At 37.7% G+C, this 21082-nt stretch overlaps 1 protein-coding gene across 2 annotated transcripts in view; it reads right to left on the reverse strand.

Moving 5' to 3' along the window:
- The window catches only part of DYM (dymeclin), a 403514-nt gene that overhangs the window by 328098 nt on the left and 54334 nt on the right, over nt 1–21082 (reverse strand). For both annotated transcript variants that reach the window (XM_036822924.1, XM_036822925.1), the window contains exons 3-5: nt 11761–11813; nt 5095–5188; nt 3053–3186 (exon numbers count right to left, since the gene is read on the reverse strand). In XM_036822924.1, the coding sequence (XP_036678819.1) occupies nt 3053–3186; nt 5095–5188; nt 11761–11813 (281 nt within the window). The remainder of the gene's footprint in view (nt 1–3052; nt 3187–5094; nt 5189–11760; nt 11814–21082) is intronic.

A 21082-nucleotide genomic window follows, 5' to 3' on the forward strand; every position in this document is an offset into this window, starting at 1 on the left:
GGGATGCAAGGATTCTTCAATATATGCAAATCAATCAATGTGATACACCATATTAACAAACTGAAGAAGAAAAACCATATGATCATCTCAATAGATGCAGAAAAAGCTTTTGACAAAATTCAACATCCATTTATGATAAAAACTCTCCAGAAAGTGGGCATAGAGGGAACCTACCTCATCATAATAAAGGCCATATACGACAAACCCACAGCAAACATCATTCTCAATGGTGAAAAACTGAAAGCATTTCCTCTAAGATCAGGAATGAGACAAGGATGTCCACTCTCACCACTATTATTCAACATAGTTTTGGAAGTCCTAGCCACAGCAATCAGAGAAGAAAAAGAAATAAAAGGAATACAAATTGGAAAAGAAGAAGTAAAACTGTCACTGTTTGCAGATGACCTGATACTATACATAGAGAATCCTAAAAATGCCACCAGAAAACTACTAGAGCTAATCAATGAATTTGGTAAAGTTGCAGGATACAAAATTAATGCACAGAAATCTCTTGCATTCCTATACACTAATGATTAAAAATCTGAAAGAGAAATTATGGAAACACTCCCATTTACCATTGCAACAAAAAGAATAAAATATCTAGGCATAAACCTACCTAGGGAGACAAAAGATCTGTATGCAGAAAACTATAAGACACTGATGAAAGAAATTAAAGATGATACCAACAGATGGAGAGATATACCATGTTCTTGGATTGGAAGAATCAATATTGTGAAAGGACTATACTACCCAAAGCAATCTACAGATTCAATGCAATCCCTATCAAATTACCAATGGCATTTTTTACGGAACTAGAACAAATCATCTTAAAATTTGTATGGAGACACAAAAGACCCCGAATAGCCAAAGCAGTCTTGAGGGAAAAAAACGGAGCTGGAGGAATCAGACTCCCTGACTTCAGACTATACTACAAAGCTACAGTAATCAAGACAATATGGTACTGGCAGAAAAACAGAAACATAGATCAATGGAACAAGATAGAAAGCCCAGAGATAAACCCACGCACCTACGGTCAACTAATCTATGACAAAGGAGGCAAAGATATACAATGGAGAAAAGACAGTCTCTTCAATAAGTGGTGCTGGGAAAACTGGACAGCTACATGTAAAAGAATTAAATTAGAATACTCCCTAACACCATACACAACAATAAACTCATAATGGATTCAAGACCTAAATGTAAGACCGGACACTATAAAACTCTTAGAGGAAAACATAGGGAGAACACTCTTTGACATAAATCACAGCAAGATCTTTTTTGATCCACCTCCTAGAGTAATGGAAATAAAAACAAAAATAAACAAATGGGACCTAATGAAACTTCAAAGCTTTTGCACAGCAAAGGAAACCATAAACAAGACAAAAAGACAACCCTCAGAATGGGAGAAAATATTTGCAAACGAATCAACGGACAAAGGATTAGTCTCCAAAATATATAAACAGCTCATGCAGCTCAATATTAAAGAAACAAACAACCCAATCCAAAAATGGGCAGAGGACCTAAATAGATATTTCTCCAAAGAAGACATACAGATGGCCAAGAAGCACATGAAAAGATGTTCAGCATCAGTAATTATTAGAGAAATGCAAATCAAAACTACAATGAGGTATCACCTCACACCAGTTAGAATGGGCATCATCAGAAAATCTACAAACAACAAATGCTGGAGAGGAGAAAAGGGAACCCTCTTGCAGTGTTGGTGGGAATGTAAATTGATACAGCCACTATGGAGAACAATATGGAGGTTCCTTAGAAAACTAAAAATAGAATTACCATATGACCCAGCAATCCCACTACTGAGCATATACCCAGAGAAAACAGTAATTCAAAAAGACACATGCACCCCAATGTTCACTGCAGCACTCTTTACAATAGCCAGGTCATGGAAGCAACCTAAATGCCCATCGACAGACGAATGGATAAAGAAGTTGTGGTACATATATACAATGGAATATTACTCAGCTATAATAAGGAACAAAATTGAGTCATCTGTTGAGACGTGGATGGATCTAGAGACTGTCATACAGAGTGAAGTAAGTCAGAAAGAGAAAAACAAATATCATATATTAACGCATGTATGTGGAACCTAGAAAAATGGTACAGATGAACTGGTTTGCAGGGCAGAAGTTGAGACACAGATGTAGAGGACAAACATATGGACACCAAGGGGGGAAAACTGCGGTGGGGTGGGGATGGTGGTGTGCTGAATTGGGCAACTGGGATTGACATGTATACAGTGATGTGTATAAAATTGATGACTGATTAAAAAAAAAAACACACACACACACACAAAAAAAGAAATGAAACACCAGCAGCTGATCTTGAAAACTATAGGCCCTCCTAACTACTGGGGAAAAAAAAAATTTCGGCAATATCAGGAGAAAATGGTAACCTTTTCCTGTATCTTCAGAAAAAGACAATATACTTTGGCATCATAAAACTATACTTAAAAACGTTATTTCTGATCAAGGAGCCCCAGAGATACCCAGACTCAGAGACTGTTATGTCCTATGAAAGTAACCTTTAACATTTATAAAATCTGTAATTCTGATTGGTTGTCTCCCTTAATAATCTGTTGGCCTAGTAATGGTATTTAAATTGACATTTGTTTCCTGAAAGGAATATTTGTGATTTTTATTTTTATTTCCCATATACATAGAAGTCAAAATAAAGAAAAGTCTCAATCTTACCATCCCCCTTATTTAAAAAAAGAGAAAAAAGCAAAAAATTATAAGCGTCTCAGCTCATTTAAATTAATATAGGGGAAGAAAGAGTGATGGTGTCAGGTCACTTAAAAATGAAAATTGGGACTTCCTTGGTGGTCCACTGGTTAAGACTCCATGCTTCCACTGCCGGGTTCACGGGTTCGATCCCTGGTCGGGGAACTAAGATCCCATGTGCCAGGCGGCGTGGCCAAAAAAAAAATTTATGAGGAAAAGTAGAATTTTCAAAATTATACTTCTAATTCTTCGAATTCTATCCTTATATGTTACGCACGTTATCCCAGAACATCTTCAAAGGCAATACTTACTGTAACTGCCAGGAGATTTTTCTTCATAAGTAAAATGAAGTTGTAACTCTTCCTCTGACATCTCACAAATGAACACTTTCAGCAAACAGCAAATAATAAACAAAGCATTGTGTGTCTGCCAAATGAAGATGTGGCTAGAAAGGAGAGAGCAAAATTACACAAGAATCAGTATTTAATCATGAGCACAATCACTTTATTTCTAGTCCATTGATTTCTCAATCATTTTGCCCATTTGGTTTGTAATATTAGAACAATGTGCATACCTTTTTTTTTATGGCTCATGATTTATGACACTGGACCAACGATATCTACTATAATTTACCTCATATTTCATTCTGTGTATTTTACATAGTGAGTCAACTTGAAAATTTTTTTTCCTTTAGGCATGACTGCTCTTTGTTCTTAACTTTATAGTTGCCCCATACACAGGCAATTCAAAGAAAAGAAAACTAAAAATAGAAAAAATAAAAACTATAGGGCTTCCCTGGTGGTGCAGTGGTTGAGAATCTCTGCCTGCCAATGCAGGGGACTTGGGTTCGAGCCCTGGTCTGGGAAGATCCCACATGCCGCGGAGCAACTGGGCCCGTGAGCCACAATTACTGAGCCTGCGCGTCTGGAGCCTGTGCTCCGCAATAACAGAGGCTGCGATAGTGAGAGGCCCGCGCACTGCGATGAAGAGTGGCCCCCGCTTGCCACAACTAGAGAAAGCCCTCGCACAGAAACGAAGACCCAACACAGCCATTAAAAAAAAAAAAAATCCCCATTAGTGGATTTAAAAAAAAAAAACAAAAAACTATAGTAACATAAAGAGAATATATGCAAATACACAACCAAAAACAAAATTTTTTTTTTTTTGGCTGCATCCTGCAGCATGTGGGATCTTAATTCCCAGACCAGAGATTGAACCCATGCCCCCTGCAGTGGAAGCTTGGAGTCTTAACCACTGGACCGCCAGGGAAGTCCCCACAACCAAAATTTTAAATGGGGCATCACCAGCTGCACAGTACAATACCTGCTATTTGTATTAATAATCATGGACTCACAACAATTTTAATTGGATTCAATATAAATTATTTGGAAACAGGGCAATGAGCAATCTTTTAAGAGACTACCCTCCAAAAATGGTTTCAAAAAATGCTCGAGTGCATAAAAGGCAAACCTTCCACTATATAAATATAAAACCATAATATCTAATCTGAACCTTCGTTCACCTAATATGAAAGAAATAAAGGAAACAAATGTGGAATGAAATAATACACTAAGTCATTGCAGTAAGTCCCCTACATACAAACGAGTTCCATTCTGACAGCATGTTCATAAGTCCAATTTGTTTGTAAGTCCAACCAAAGTTAGGCTAGGTACCCAACTAACAAACTCGGCTAAATAGTACTGTACTGTAGTAGGTTTATAATACTTTTCACATGCCTCGCTCCACTCTCAAAATTGTTTTCACTTTTGTTTCCATCGTTATCACTTGGCACTTCTTAGCGGTACCAGCTGCATCACCGCTGCCTTTACACTTGCTTCCAGACATCCTGGGCTTGAAATAAAGATACTGTACTACGGTACTCTATACAGTACTGTCAAGTACACAAAAGCACGACCACTTGTAGAGCGTGCACACATGTGACGATGTACGCCAGATCCGTGAACTAACTTACGTGACTGGACATGCAAACACACTTTCACATTTTTGAAAGTTTGCAACTTGAAGGTTCATATGTAGGGGACTTATTGTATTTAAATTAGATACAACCAGCACTGGAGATGGGAGAAAATTACCTTTTTTGTAATAATAATTACACAATTAATCTTCTTAAAGGATATATTTCTAAAGATTGTCTAAAATGCTGAAATCAGATTCCAGAATTTATAATCTCACTACAATGACCTGGACAGTAAATTAAAACCTCTTTTACTGTTTGCCTTAATAATGAGAACAATTCCAAGACCATACCCTATTTCTACCAATAAATGAAAATACTCATATTGTTAAATATAAATTAAATATAGAGAGAGTGTGATTTAATCATCCAGCTTACTTCTGACATTCTGCTGAAAGTTTTAGTTCTTTGGTTCTAGACAGGAAGACCTTAATTAGCGCACCAAGGTTTCCTGTTCGAGGATTGTTTTCAACTGCAAGAGAAGAAAAGGTTTTTAAAAGTTAAAGTTAAGAACTGAAATCAAAATGAGCATATCCTAACATTTATAAAACCAAATGTCAGATTGAAGTTGTTCAGGGATGAACCTTATTGTCAATTTCAAACCTAATTGGGGAAAGTAGCAACGAGAGAAACTGCTGCTTGGTCTTAATTCTAAACAACGAAAAATGATTTACAAATGGAAATAATAGAAACTGTAGGAGAAAACAGCCACCTCCTCTCAGAATCCAAAACTGTAAAGAAAAGATATACGTAGGAATAAGTACACCATTACAGCCCACCTGCTTAGTGCTCAGTAACTGTCCAATTAACCCAGGTCTATCTGCTGGGTATGTGTCACAGCTTGAGAGTAGATGCAAGTAACTGTACAATCTTCTCATAGTGATAAAATGTATAGCACCTTGCTCATCCAAGTGTAGTTCACGGACTAGCAGCGAAAGCGTCACCTGGGAGCTTGCTGGAAGCACAGAATCCCACGGCCACCCACACTACTGACATTGACAGTGCTTCTCAACGTTTAATGTGCATTTAAATCACTTGGCATTCTCATTAAAGTTTACATTCTGATTCTGCATGTGTGAAGTGAGTCCTGAGATTCTGCAGCCGTGACAGTCTCCCGGGTGATGCCCATTGCTGCTGGGTGGAGAGCCCCACTGTGAGTAGCAAGGGGCAACCTGTGCTCTAAGTTAGGGCAGATTTTGTCCAGATTCCATAATTCAGAATAGACACGTGATTAGATATTGTTAGAGTTTCACTCTGAATCAAAAATTTCCTACTTTTAAGCTTTGGGTTTAGCTTAATGAAAGACTATGCTGAGATTTCAAGACAAACGGTTTTTTTTAAAACCAGTTAATGTAGGGGACTTCCCTGGTGGTCCGGTGGTAAAGAATCCTCCTTCCAATGCAGGGGACACGGGTTCAACCCCTGGTCGGGGAACTAAGATCACACATGCCGTGGGGCAACCATGCCCACGCACCACAACTAGAGAGAGAAAACCCGCAGGCCACAACTAGAGAGAAGCCCATGTGCCGCCACAACTAGAGAGAAGCCCGCACACTGCAACGACAGATCCCGCATGCCTCAACAAAGGTCCCGTGTGCCACAACTAAGACCCGACGCAGCCAAAAAAAAAACCAAACCAAACAAAAAAAAACCAGTTAATGTGCGCAAGTGTGTCTCTGTGTGAATTAATATTTCATAGCTATTGTAAATCAAAACAAAATACTGAAACAAAATGCTGAGGCTGACAGGACTTCAACCATATTTCGGAATCCCAACTTCACAATCTTGTGTTCATTCAACAGCCCCTTCATTATTGAATGGCTTTATAAGTAATCATTTGAATTTTATGGTTAGCCATTAAAATAACAAAAAACCCTGTGTTGTTAGAAAGAACAACCAAGACTACTAGATTGATGTAATTAAAGTTCTGTGTACCCTTTTCTTTCATTCAGCATGTCTTCATGGAGCTACTTACATGTGCCCAGCACTGTGTCAGGTACTAAGAAGGTACTTACAAACAGAACTCCCTGTCTTAATGTGGATGACATTCTAAGTTTCCACAGTACTCTTTTGGACAAGATGTAGATGGGGTCATAAATTTATAAAATTAAGTACACTTAATGATGTTTCAAAAACAATACTCAATGGTAGACTCAATATTCCAAAATACCTCAGTGGAATTTAACAGGACCAAACTTAATTGGCAAAAATCAAATGCTACATTGAAGTTGAAGGCGCTTCAGGACCAGAGTAGGAACAGGGGATATCTGACAGGAAGGCAGAAAAGCACGTGGAACTGGACTACAGAACGTGACTACGTTCAAAGCCCAGCTCCAGCACTGACTAGCTGTGTGACACCTGGCAACTTACTTAACCTCCCCATGCCTCAGTTTCTTCACCTGTAAAATTCAAGTAATGATAATACTTCAGTAATGGAAAACTAACTCATTTAACTCTAGAGCTTGAACTTGCAGCAATCTGTTAACTGAACTGGCTTTGTGAAAAAGGAATTCTCCATCTCCACAGGAGTTCAAGCAAATTCCAGGTAATACTCAGACAAGGGTATTATAAAGAGGATTTCCACCTGGGGTGAGAGGTTGACCTTGCTTCCAGCCCCTGAAACAACCTTTCCCAGTATCTCACTAAAATACCCATGATCTCCAAGATCCAAAAACCAATATACCATAAATATAGAAGACAGAGGCATGTTAACAATCCATAAGGATGCAATCGACAAAATCTACATTGTGGGAAACTCTACTACCCACTTTCTTCAATAAGAAAATTGAGAGGGGAAAAAAGGCAAGACAAATTCAGGAGGAACCTAGCTCTGAAAAGAATGTAAAGACATATTAACCGATAATAATGTATAGACGTTATTTGGCTCCTGATTCAAACAAACTGAGACAATTAGAAATTTGAACAGTCAGTGGATGTTTTGCAATATTAAAAATTGTTTTTAGTAGATAATGGTATTTTTTTCCATTAAAAAATTGTTATTATGAGATACATATCACAATATCTATGGATGAAATAATATAATGCCAGAGGTTTGTGTCAAATTAATTATGTGAGGATACGCTTCTTGTTTTGTATACACTTTTTACTTGTGCACTTTTCTGTACATATCTATACATCAATAAATAGGTGAGAGATACAGATGAAACAAGACTGGCCATGAGTTGAAAATGATTGAAACTGGGAGATGAGCATACAGGAGGTCATTATATTATTCTGTCTGCCTCTGTATGAGTGGGAAATTTTTTTAAATAAAGAATTAAAAATAAAATACCCATGAAAAAATACAAAAAGATACAAGCTCATGAAAAGGCTGAGTCAGGATAGTCCTTTTCCCCAAAAAACAGGAAACACTTTAACTAACTACAAATTTTATAGAACTGAATTAAAATTTTATTTGGTAATCAATGGATCATTAGCAAGCCTAACTGCCTGAAAGTACTTTTGTCTACTCCAACCAGAAAACTTATGTTAATCGTCCCACCCAATACCTTGCTATACAGATTCAGAGGCGACAAGTCCCAGAAAACAACTGGTAAGAATTAAACAAGCCAAACACAGAGCAAACCTCACCTCCTCACATAAAACAACTGACCTGGCTCTCATAGCACTATCCTAGCAGGTAAGAACTAGGAAAAAGTGGGGGAAATGCACTTAAAATTCACTGTGAGATACTTAATAAGAAATCTGTTTAGACCCTGAGAACCTCATGTGCAGATTCATGGAAAAAGGTAATAAAGATAATATAAAAAGCCCAACAAAAATAATGGCCACAAACATCCCCAAATTTACGAAAAACATTAATCTACGTATCCAAGAACATCAACAAACCCCAAGCAGAATAAAGAATAAATTTTAAAATTTTGTAAAGGCAAGGACAAAATCTTGACAGCAGTAACAAAAAAATGACTTATCAGAAAGCAACAGAATGATATATGAGAAAATAAATGCCAACTAAGAATTCTGTATCCAGAAAAACTCTCCTTCAAAATGAAGGCAACAGCAGGGCAGGGGCACAACTTTACAGTGGAGAAAATGGACAAAAACAACCCTGGCCACATAATCAAGGTCAACATCATCAGTGAAACTCATGTTAATAGCATGTATCCCTGATATAATGTGTTGAGAACAGCACGTCACCTCTGTGATCTTCCACCTACAAACCCATAACCCCCACCTAGCCATGAGAATAACATCAAACGAACTGAGGGCCATTCTGGAAATACTCTACCAGTATTCCTCAAAACTCTGAAAGTCATTAAAATTGAGGAAAATCTGAGACAAGAGGAGGTTAAGGAGACTTAATGACTAAACGTAATGTAGTATCCTGGAACAGAAAAAAGTCCAAGAGGACATATGGGAAAACTAGTGAAATCTGAATAAAGGGTCAAGTTTAGTTAATAGTAATGTACCAATGTTGATTCCTTAGTGTGACAAATGTACCATATTAATGTAAGATATTGACAACAGAGGAAACTGATGAGGGTTATATGGGAACTCTCTACATAGCTTTGCAACTTTTCTATAAATCTAAAGCTATTCTGAAATTAAAATTTTATTTTAAAAATCTCAATAGATGTGTTTACCAGAAAAAAGATTAGTAAACTAAAGACAGATTAATAAAAAAATATCCTACGGAAGGTCAGAGACAAAGTAAAAAAGAAAGTAAAATACAAAAAAAAAAAAGAGAGAGAGAGAGAGCCTAACAAGCCTATGCGACACAATGAAAATGTTAACACAAATATAACAGAGACCCTAGAAGGAGAGGAGAGACAGAATAGGACAGAAACAATGTATAAATGGATAACGGCTGAGAATTTTCCAAAACTGATGAAAGACATCAACCCACAGATTTAACAAGCTCTACAAACCTCAAGCAGGGAGGGAGGGAGGAAAGGGAAGAAGGGAGGGAGGGAGGAAGGAAAGAAGAAAGGAAGGAAGGAGAGAAAAAAGGAAGGAAGGAGAGAAGGAAGGAAAAATACTCCTCAGCATATTCTAAGATGTTGAAAACCAAAGGACAAAAAAGAAAAACTTAAAAGCATCCAGGAGAAAAAAACTCCATTGTTTTCAAAGGAACAACACTAACATTGACAGCTTTTTTTTTTTTTGACAGCTTTAATCTCAACAAAAATGAGAGTAACCAGAAAAATAACAGAATGGTATATTTAAAGTATGGAAAGAAATTAATGCCAACCTAGAATTCTACACCCAGCAAACATATCCTCCAAAAGCGAAGGAAAAATGAAAACATTTTCAGACCAAAAAAAAAAAAGAGAGAGAGAGAGAATTGTTACATACCCACATAGCCCTTAAAATTGATAGACATTTATATCTATTAATGTGGAAAGAAGTTCCTGAATACTGCTAAGTGAAAACAACATAGAAATAATACCACTTACATAAAATTGTGCATATAAATCAATACACACAGAATACTGATAAAATTTTGATCTTATCACAAAAGATTAGCAGTGATTTCCTGCACTGTTTAATATGGGAAGACTTTAATTTTAACTATACTACTATATTGTTAGAATTTGGGGAATTAAATGTATATATATATTTTTTTGCTATTCTCCAAAGTAGTTTTAAATATAGAATGACACACTTAGATACATAATATCAAGTGAAAAACACAGATTAAAATAATTGAGTACGTGTATTTAATATGCATGTAAGTGTATATCCAAAGAATAAATAACAGAAGGCAAAATATTACCAATAGCTATGTCAGGGTTGTGGAATATGAGCAATTACTGCCTTTTTTACATTTTAGTATGCTTTCCACATTGTATTAATAAGTAACTATTACTCCCAATTTTAAAATGTTATTTTTGTAAAACCCCAAGGTCACGTTAAAAACCATCATCATAATAATTGCATTAATATCACTGTTACATAAAATTAATTTTCAGCAAACTGTCATATAGGTTTTTGAAAGTCAGCTCTATTTAGCGCAAAATCCTCAAATCTATGGTTATAACTGCAGACAAAATTCAAGGCAACTATTATAATACCACCTCTATCATTACCAACATAATTTGTTTTTAAAAGCAAAAATATTTCATCAAAGACTGTTTTTGGCAGAGTAACTTATATGGGAGTTAGCCACATAGCTTACATGGAGCATATCCATAAGCTTGATTTAAAAACAAGCTCGTCATCACTTATTAAGCTCCTGTCCACCAGTCGTTTCACAGATACATTATCTCTAATTTTCAAAGCAACAACGAAATGTAAGTATAATCATTCACATTTTTTAAAACATACATTTCTTTCCAACTGCTACCAATTTGAAAGTAAAGTATTTGAGAAATGAGGTCCAAAAAAAGGTAACATTCGTTGACATAAATAATGAATAATAACGAGATGCTAGGCACTATACTGGATGTTTCATATGTTATCTGACTTCTTCCTCATGAGAATCCTGCAATTTAGATGACGAAATTAAAGCTCAGCTAGTAAGTAACAGAGCCCATGCACTTTACCATAACACCAAGTTGTTATTACTAATTTGAGAAGATTCCTAATATATTTTCCTATTAATGAGTGATAATTATTCTAGTTAACACAGCCAGCAACAGCATACATAGCATGCGCAGTTGGCAAAGCAAAGCATGAATGATCCATATTCTCTAGGAACTATACATGCAACTACAAAACAAAGAATATTTTGGGTTTTTCTCAGTATTTCAAAATTTGTAAAAAGAATAAGCTCTATGGCTTAGTGGCGTCCGTTACCACTACTGCAAATAAACCAAGCATGTGTCTCATTGCTGTTAACTGAATGAGAACCTCTAGAGGCATCAATGAGCACCAAGAATATAATTATTAGTACAACTATAATTATCATCATCAACAAAAATATATCACTTCATTAATTCAATTCACATTGCACCAGCAAAATCTGTAACAGAAATTTTGAAATAACTGTCTCCACACATACATATATATACACATTACACACACACACACACACACACACACACACACACACACACAAACACATTCATTTTTCCTCCTTACCTAAAGACCTGCAGACTGAAATGGTTGCCTCCTCCAAGAGCTTCAACTCGGTACTGGAAAATGAGAAGAAAGGTAATTAATAACTATAACATTAACTATGTACATACTAACCAGTTAAAGGAATACATAAAAATAAAAACAAGAAAGACAATTTAGAAGGAAAATAAGGTGTACAGTGGTAAACAATAATATCAGCAAAATAAAGCTTCTATTCTCAATGTAATTAGAAAATTTACTATAATTCTCAACATGAGACTCCTAAAGCAAAGCACTTGGGGCGCCTTGTCTTTCAGGTATCGAGGCGGGGAGGAGAGGTGGGGCTGGAGGGACTTAGAAAAATTCGAGCAAGGTATTCTCAAACACTGAGCACAAGGCAGGGGCCTCATGTGCCCATTTCCAAAGACGTACTGATCACAGGATTATAGTTATTTAGAAAAATGCCATTATTTTTCTATAATACTTTCAAATAGTTCAACAACAACAAAAAAGAAACAAGGCAAGAAAAGAGAGAAAACACAGACATAAGCGTCAATAATTTATAAATATACAGAAAAACAGAAGCCAATGCAAATTGACACACAGACAGGAGAGAAAGACATACAACTCTTAGATTTAAAAACTGGGGAAGCTACAGGACAGTGGATTCAGCAGTAATTTCTTATATATGACACCAAAAACACAGGCATCAAAAGAAAACATAAATAAATTGGACTTAATCAAAATTTAAAACTTTTGCACATCAAGGGATACTACCAAGAGGGTGAAAAGTCAACCCAACAGAATGGGAGAAAATGTTTGCAAATCACATACCTCATAAGGCACTAATAGCCAGGATATATTTTTTAAAAACTCTGACTCAACAACAACAAAAAAACCCAAACAACCCAGTTTAAAAATCTGCAAAGGATTCAGATAGACAGTTCTCCAAAGACATAAAAACGGCCAACAGGTATATGAAAAGATGTTCAACATCACTAGTCATTAGGGAAATGCGAATCAAAACCACAGTGAATACTACTTCACACCATTAGGATGGTATTATTAAAAAAAAAAAAAAGAAGGGGAGGGGAGGGGAGAGGAGGGGAGGGAAGGGAAAAGGAAAAAAAGTGTTGGAGGGGATGTAGAGAAACTGGGACCCTCGTGCATTTACATGGGTGTGTAAACCAGAGCAAGTGCTGTGAAAAACAGTATGGCAACTTTTCAAAATATCAAAAATAGAATTATCATATGATCCAGCAATTCCACTTCTGGGTATACATATACCCAAAAGGACTGATATTTGTACACCCACATTCATGGCAGCATTACTCACAATAGCCAAAAGGCGGAAGCAACCAGTGTCCATCAATGGATGAATGATGGCACAAAATGTGGTACATACATACAATGGAATATTATTCAGCCTTAAAAAGGAAAAGTTCTGACACATGCTACAACGTGGATGAACCTTGAAGACATTATGCTAAGTGAAATAAGCCAGTCGCAAAAACACAAATACTGTATGAGTCCACATATATAAGGTTCTTAGAGTAGTCAAATCCATAAAGACAAAGTAGAATGGTGGTTGCTATTGGTGTGGTTGGGAATTGGGAGGTGGGGGGATGGGGGAGGGACAGCAAGTTAGTATGTGATGAGTATGGAGTTTCAGTTGGGGAAGATGAAAAAGTTCTGGAGATGGACGATGGAGATAGTTAAAACAGCAATGTGAATGTAGGACTTCCCTGGTGGCGCAGTGGTTAAGAATCTGCCTGCCAATGCAGGGGACACGGGTTCAAGCCCTGGTCCGGGAAGATCCCACATGCCACGGAACAACTAAGCCCGTGCCCCACAACTACTGAAGCCCGCACGCCTAGAGTCCGTGATCCGCAACAAGAGAAGCCACCGCAATGAGAAGCCTGCGCACCGCAACGAAGAGTGGCCCCCACTCGCCGCAACTAGAGAAAGCCCACGTGCAGCAGCGAAGACCCAACACAGCCAAAAATAAATAAATAAATAAATTTATTAAAAGAAAAAAAAACCAATGTGAATGTATTTACTTAATACTACAGAAGTAAACACTCAGAAATGGCTAAAATGATAAATTTTATGTTGTGTGCATTTTGCCACAATTTACGAAAAAAAAGTGCATTCCAAATCCAATTCAACTAGTTACTAGCTATATAACCTAGGGATCGTTTAACCTTCTTTTAGTTTTCTCATACATAAAACAGAGATGATAAACACAGTACCTGTTTCAAAAGGTGTTGTTATTAAATTATGTAACATGTATAAGGCACTTAGAACAGTGCCTGGCACAAAGTAAAACCTCAATAAATGAGCTACTATTGATTCCAAAATGCAGTGCTTTTTTCCCAGTTAATAAATTAAAATAATGCTTTACATTTGTGTAACCCTTTAAAAGTTTTTCAAAGCACTTTCAAATTTATTAGCACATGAGAACCTCTTCTAATGAGCAGGACAATTATAAACCCTATTTTAATAGATAAGCAAACTGAGGCTTCCGAGGAGTTTAAGTAACATTCCAGGAATCAGCAGTCTAGGAAGAACAGGAACCAGCTTTACAGCCTGGTGACTGGTTTAAAAATTTTGTTCTTTTCTGCCAACACACATGGCACATAGCAAATCCTCCGAATGGGCAACTCTTTCAAGGGCTAGTTTAAAAACCCCTACCTCCCAGGGTTCTCTGCTGTTGCTGCTGAAGCATACTTTTAAAAGAAAACAATCCATAAGCACCAATGCTTTTGATAAGAAAATTTTAGAGAAACCATGAAAGAAAATGGATTACTTTAGCTATTTCTAGAACTATGCTGTCCAATATGGTAACCACTAGCTACATGTAGTGGCTGACCACTTGAAAAGTGGCCAGTCCCAACTGAGATGAACTGTAATACAAAATACATACCAGATTTCAAAGATTTTTTTAAAAATAGAAAATACTTCATTATTAATCTTTATGTTCATGAAATTATAATATTTGGGATATACTGAGCTAAATAAAACATACTGTTAAAATTAATTTCACCTGTTTTATTTTACATTTTTAACACGGCTACTAGAAAACTTCAAATACATTCCAATCTAACCTTTTATTTCTATTAGAGCTACTCTAGAACTTGTCTCCCAGCAATTGAAGACAGTATCATGTATAAGAAGTATTGTACATATACACAAAGCTAAAACTAATTACTTCAGTGAATATGCCATTACCTTAAGAATCTCAAATTATATTCATATTCAAAAAGATAAATATCTTTCCAAAGTAATCTTTAAGTTTCTCCTAAGATTGAAAAATTTTTAGCCAAAAGTACCTAGAAATGATTCTACAGTCAACTGTTTGCATGTCCCTGGTCCTTATCCCTGTATTAGATATTTTTGGAGAGTCTGCCGACCTCATATGATCTGTCTACTGTCCTCCCCCTCCCTTTCTTCTACCTTCCCACCTACTCCTCAGGGGTGAGCAGAGGCAGACAGGACTTGTTCAGCCTGACCCCCACTCCCTGGACATAGCTGATGGATCAGAGAGAGGCATCTAACAAAAGCTATGCCAGAGTCTTGGGGAACTTGGAATTGAGATGGAAAGACAGGTTCTCCGTATGGCTGGAACTGGCTGCCATGCTGAGGGTTACAGGAAGCCATCCTCTACCCACTGAGCAGCAGAGATAAACAAAAAGGACACTCAGGATTCCTGCTGGCCTTGTAATTCTTGGGACCAGTTCTTCCTGAAGCCTAGCTGTGTTTCTCATCTGGGATTCTATGAGACAGCCCTTTCTCTTCATCACATAAGCCCCTCTTTCTGACATATGCTAAATCAAATTGATTTTTGTTAATAACCAAAAGACTTCTAATTAATAAATCACTGTGGTCAGATTTAATAATATACATTAGTAGTTGGCAAGAAGTGAAAACTATGAATTACTCAGTTTATGGGTTACTCGGGCAAAAAATAAAAGTAAAGACATATAAAATGCAAAAGACTGTAAAGAGTTTTATGAGGCTAATAACTAGACCACATGCATAAAGTCTGTTTCACTGGTGCTTCTACTTTCTTGAGTCAATAACACTCTCTTAAAACCAGCTGGAACCAAGAGCTTCAATTATATACATGTGGCTATAACCTTCAAAAGCTTCAGAATTTGCTTGTTCAACAAACACTGCCTGGGTGCCCAGGACATGCTGGGCTCTGTGAAAGATGCTGCCTCTGCCTCCAGGCTACACAGAGGAATGAAGAATCAGACAGACTATTTGGTGCAGAGGAAGTACGCAGATCAAGCCCGGCCCTGTCCCAACCTACTCTATTAGCATTCAAGGAAGGCATCCTGGAGGAAGTGATTGTCTGTCCTGAAGGAGGAAGAGAAGGCAGTTGGGCAGACAAAAAGGGACGGCTTTCCAAACACAAGGAATGCGTACACAAAGGCATGGCAGTCACAGAGAGCCTGGAAGGTTCTGGGAAGCAGAGGTTAATCAACACTGGAAAATGATCAACTACAAGCCTGGAAAAATATACCAGATGGCTGGAGTATGGAGTTCAGTTTCTCAACTCGTTCTCAACAGAAAGGTATTGAGTGTTCCCAAAACAAAAACAAAAACAAAAACAAGGTTCTGATTTATTTTGAATACAGTATTAGCCTGAAAAAAGAATTAATCCCAACATGTATTAGTGAGGTTGGTTTGGACACCATTTCCTCCAGGAAACCACCTCTGATCACCAGAGACCAGGTAAGAAGCCTGCTTTCTGTCCCAACAGCACCCGATCATGAAACTGAGCACCCGGTAGCAAGACTGCCAAGTTAGGTCTGTGGCCCCCCTAGATTGTGTGCTCCTTGCTCATCACAGCATTCTCAGCCTGGTACAAACCAGGCACTTAATAAAAATGCACTGAATCAATGAAAGCCTTTGTCAGACACTTCATTACCAGAGAACAAAACTCCTTCCCCATCCCTCAAGAAACACTTCACACTCTCCAGATTTCAAGGCAACATCTGCCCCCAAGTTTAAATTTTTATTAAAATATTTTTAAAGACACTTATTTGTTTCTAAATGTAAAATAATATAACTTTTTGAAGCAGGCTGGTTTCTTTGTCACTCGAGGATGAAGAGACAGGAAAAGCTGGGAACTATCCCACCTCTGCTGGAAAGCTCCGGCTTGTGGTGAGCCAGCCAGCACCTACCGTCCTGTAATTAGGCCCCTCAAGCCTGCGTCCCCTACACATGGCCATGATCTGAAACAGCACCACAGCTACCACACTTCCTCAGCAATCACCACTGCAGATCAGAAGCATCTTGAGTATCCAGATTATAACCTCTGTGAGAACAGAGAAAATGTCTCATTCATCGTGCCTTCCCCCACCACGCCTGGTACAGTGGCTCAGTTAGAAGAAGAACACATGGCAATTACCTATTAAATGAAGGATTCATAAAGCTCTGTTTGTCGCAGTTTGTTGCAGTGTTATTTCTACAAAGGAAATCAGCCAAGCACACGCCTGCCAAAAGCAACACACTGATTGTTACAATAGAATTCCTTTCCTCCCATCCCTCCATACTCCAATTTCCTAAACTTTTCGGAACATTTTAAGAATAATCTTTCGCATTTGCTTGATGTAGAGCTGAAATGAGGTGGTAAGCAACTGGGGTGGTTGGTAACTGCTGCCGCGTGTTTATAGGCATCTATGCACAGTACTGTTTAGTTAAACAAATGGACTCAGATGTTCTGGTAGCAGGCAACTACCAAATCATCATTTGCAGTAAATAAAAGTAAAATTGAAATGCAAAATATGCCAATGTTTCCAAGACAATTACAATTAGAAACCGAATGCTGTTTCTGAAAGCAGATTTGGGGCACTGGAGCCATACAAAAGGGGGGCAAAAAGGCAGCAAATATTCATACCAATACAGATTAAATAAATTAATATCACACAGAGATCTTCAAACTTCCTGTATACATAAACTCCACAGCCAGGTCAATATGGAAAATGTCATTAATGAGAGATTAGGGATAAATACTTAAAACTAGTCAGCTCTTAATCAAACATCTGCTAAAGGAACTAAACTCTAGATAAACAATCATATTGATCCAATGGCCCGGTGTGGCTCTGTCTGAAGCAATCCTTTTATGTGACAGCAGACCAGGCTCCTCCTTTGCAGAGCTGCTATCATGCCAGCAACAACATAAACAGATGGATTCACAGAACAGGAATCTCAGTTTTGCGGGTGACACCCCGATGGACAGTGAGACCTATGGGACTGGAGAGCCATGCCCAAGAAGCTCTCACACACACACTGGAATATTTGAAACTGGTCTAAGGGATTTTTCCAGTTTTAAGAACCTTCATTGGGCTTCCCTGAAGATAATTCAGCAAGGAAGTGGTTATCAAGATTTTCACAACTATAGGGAAGTTCTTATACATTACGTGGCCATTTCTGGGCTATATCCTAAGTCTATTCCCTTCCTTACTTAGATTTCATGAAGAGACTCTCCCTCGGGAGAGAACATCAACGTCAACCTCTCACTCTCCACATGCTCCAGTGACAGTTTCCACAACAAAATTCCCCAATGAATACCAATAATACAGCTGGATCACTTCTAAGTTATGTCTCAAATAATCAATGTCATCTCTGCCACCTCTGCTGAGTGCGCCAACATACATCATGACAAGGTTAAGTAACTGGGACGTGTAGGTAGCAGAGAAGACTTGCAAGGTAAAATAGAGCAAAAGAGAGAAGAATCTTAATGCCATCTAAAGGAATTTGGATTTTATCCTACATAAAATAGGAAGCCAATAAGCACAGAATCAAAAATATACACTAACTGGACTTCCCTGGTGGCACAGTGGATAAGAATCCACCTACCAATGCAGAGGACACGGGTTCGATCTCTGGTCCGGGAAGATCCCACATGCCACGGACCAACTAAGCCCGTGCGCCACAACTACTGAGCCCGACTGCTGCAACTACTGAAGCCCACGCACCTAGAGCCTGTGCTCTGCAACAAGAGAAGCCACTGCAATGAGAAGCCTGTGCACTGCAACGAAGAGTAGCCCCCACTCACCGAACTAGAGAAAGTCCGCACACAGCAACGAAGACCCAATGCAGCCAAAAATAAATTAAAAAAAAAAAATCAAAAACATACACTAACTGGACTTCCCTGGTGATGCAATGGATAAGACTCCACGCTCCCAATGCAGAGGGCCTGGGTCTGATCCCTGGTTAGGGAACTAGATCCCACATGCATGCTGCAACTAAGGAGCCCTGGAGCCACAACTAAGGAGCCCACGAGCTGCAACAAAGGAGCCCACGTGCTGCAACTAAGGAGCCCGCCTGCCGCAACTAAGGCCCCATGCAACCAAAAGAATAAATAAATATTTTTAAAAAAACAACAACCCAGCTGGAATATTATAATATATATATAGACACTAACATAACTCTTCACAGAGCAGCGAGGTGCCCCAGGTGTACAATGGTTAAATGTCTTCAATCATTTTCAAATTTTTAGCAAAAAAAAAAAGACAATGTGAACAGCAACAACAATAATAATGCCTCTAGTAGTACATATAATAAAGCCTAACCAGATACAACCACCACTATAATTAACCACTGCTGCCAACTGTTGGGCCAGCAAACTTGGATAAACTACTATTACTAACGCAGAACACAGTCAAGTACATAATCTTTAAAAATTCTAGTTTAGGGACTTCCCTGGCAGTCCAGTGGTTAGGACTCTGCCCTCCCAATTCAGGGAGCACAGGTGTGATCCCTGGTCAGGGAACTAAGATGCCACATGGTGCATGGCGTGGTCAAAAAAAAAAAAAAAAAAATTCTAGTTTAATTCCACTAAAATAATATACCAAATTGGAACACTAGTAAGAAACAGTAACAGAAATAATATAGATGATTCTGTTCCCACTAGATTCACAGACTGGTCACTTTCAATTCTTATACTCCAAGTGTACTACCCTCTCGATTTAACCATTACCATCAATTAACAAACTCATTCCTGCGTACTGCCCACATGGATTTCCAACCATTCCCGTTACTGAAGACAACATATGCTCCCATATAATGGAAAGATTCCAAAGCCACATATTTAAATTCCAGCTTCCTCATTCCTATTGGTATGACTAGGCAAGATACTTAATTTGAGCGGCTCAGTTTCCTCATATGTAAATGGATATAAGGATGCCACCATCTGATAGGATAGTTGTAAGGACTACGTAGCAACGTGTGGAAAGTGCTCAGCACTCTGCTCAATAAATGTGAGCTCCCTAACCCCTCAACAACAAGGTGAAACAAATCCACAAGTGTTAAACTGTCAAACTTTGCATATATTTATTCCTTAATACATCTTGTAAGTAATTTGCCAGTCTTCACCTTTCTTCCCCCCATGGGGCAGAGGGGAAGTATAAGGCATAATTTAGTAATTTTTGAAGTAGTTTTACATTTTGAAATAGTATCAAAACAGCTGTGTCAAACAACTGTAGGTGATCTGCTTTGATTTTATTTCCATTAATATGTTACTACAGTAGAAGTATAACACTAGTGGATTACAAAGGAAATCAATATTCCTTATTCACCTAGCAAAACTTCTCAGTATTAAGTAACATTTAATAACTGGCAGAAAAGAAACTTAAATCCAAGTAATTTTTCTTTTTTAAAAAAGAAAATAATTTTTATTTATTATTGTAAAAATGAACCATACTAAAACCACCAGGAGGAAACACTACACACCAATCAGAACTGTTAAAATAAAAAAGAGTGACAACATCAAATGCTGGCAAGGATGCAGAGAAACTGGTTACCACATACATGACTGGTGAGAACGTAAAGTGATACAGCCACTCTGGAAAACAGTTTTGGCAGTTTTGTATAGGACTAAACATTTACCATATAACCCAGTCATTGAACTCTTGAGCATTTATCTCAAAGAAATAAAAACTTATATTCACACAAAAACCTGTACACAAATGTTCATAGCAGCTTTATTCATAAGAGCCAAAAACTGGAAACAATCCAAATGTCCTTCAATAAGTAAGTGTTTAAACAGAAACAAACTATAGTATACACACAACACAGAATACTACTCAGCAAAAAAAAAGGGACGAACTATGACACACAGAACAACCTGAATAGATCTCAAAGACACTATGCTGAATGAAAGAGCCAATCTCAAAATGTTACATATTGTATGATTCCACTTAAACAACCTTCTTGAAATAAAAAAATTATAGAGATGGAAAACTGACTACTGGCTGCCAGGGTTTAGAGATGGGGAAGGTAGAAAGAATGGGTGTGGCTATGAAGGGAAAGCACAAGGGAGCCTTGCTGGGAT

Source organism: Balaenoptera musculus, chromosome 14, assembly GCF_009873245.2.
Source record: "Balaenoptera musculus isolate JJ_BM4_2016_0621 chromosome 14, mBalMus1.pri.v3, whole genome shotgun sequence".
NCBI classification, from domain to species: domain Eukaryota; kingdom Metazoa; phylum Chordata; class Mammalia; order Artiodactyla; family Balaenopteridae; genus Balaenoptera; species Balaenoptera musculus.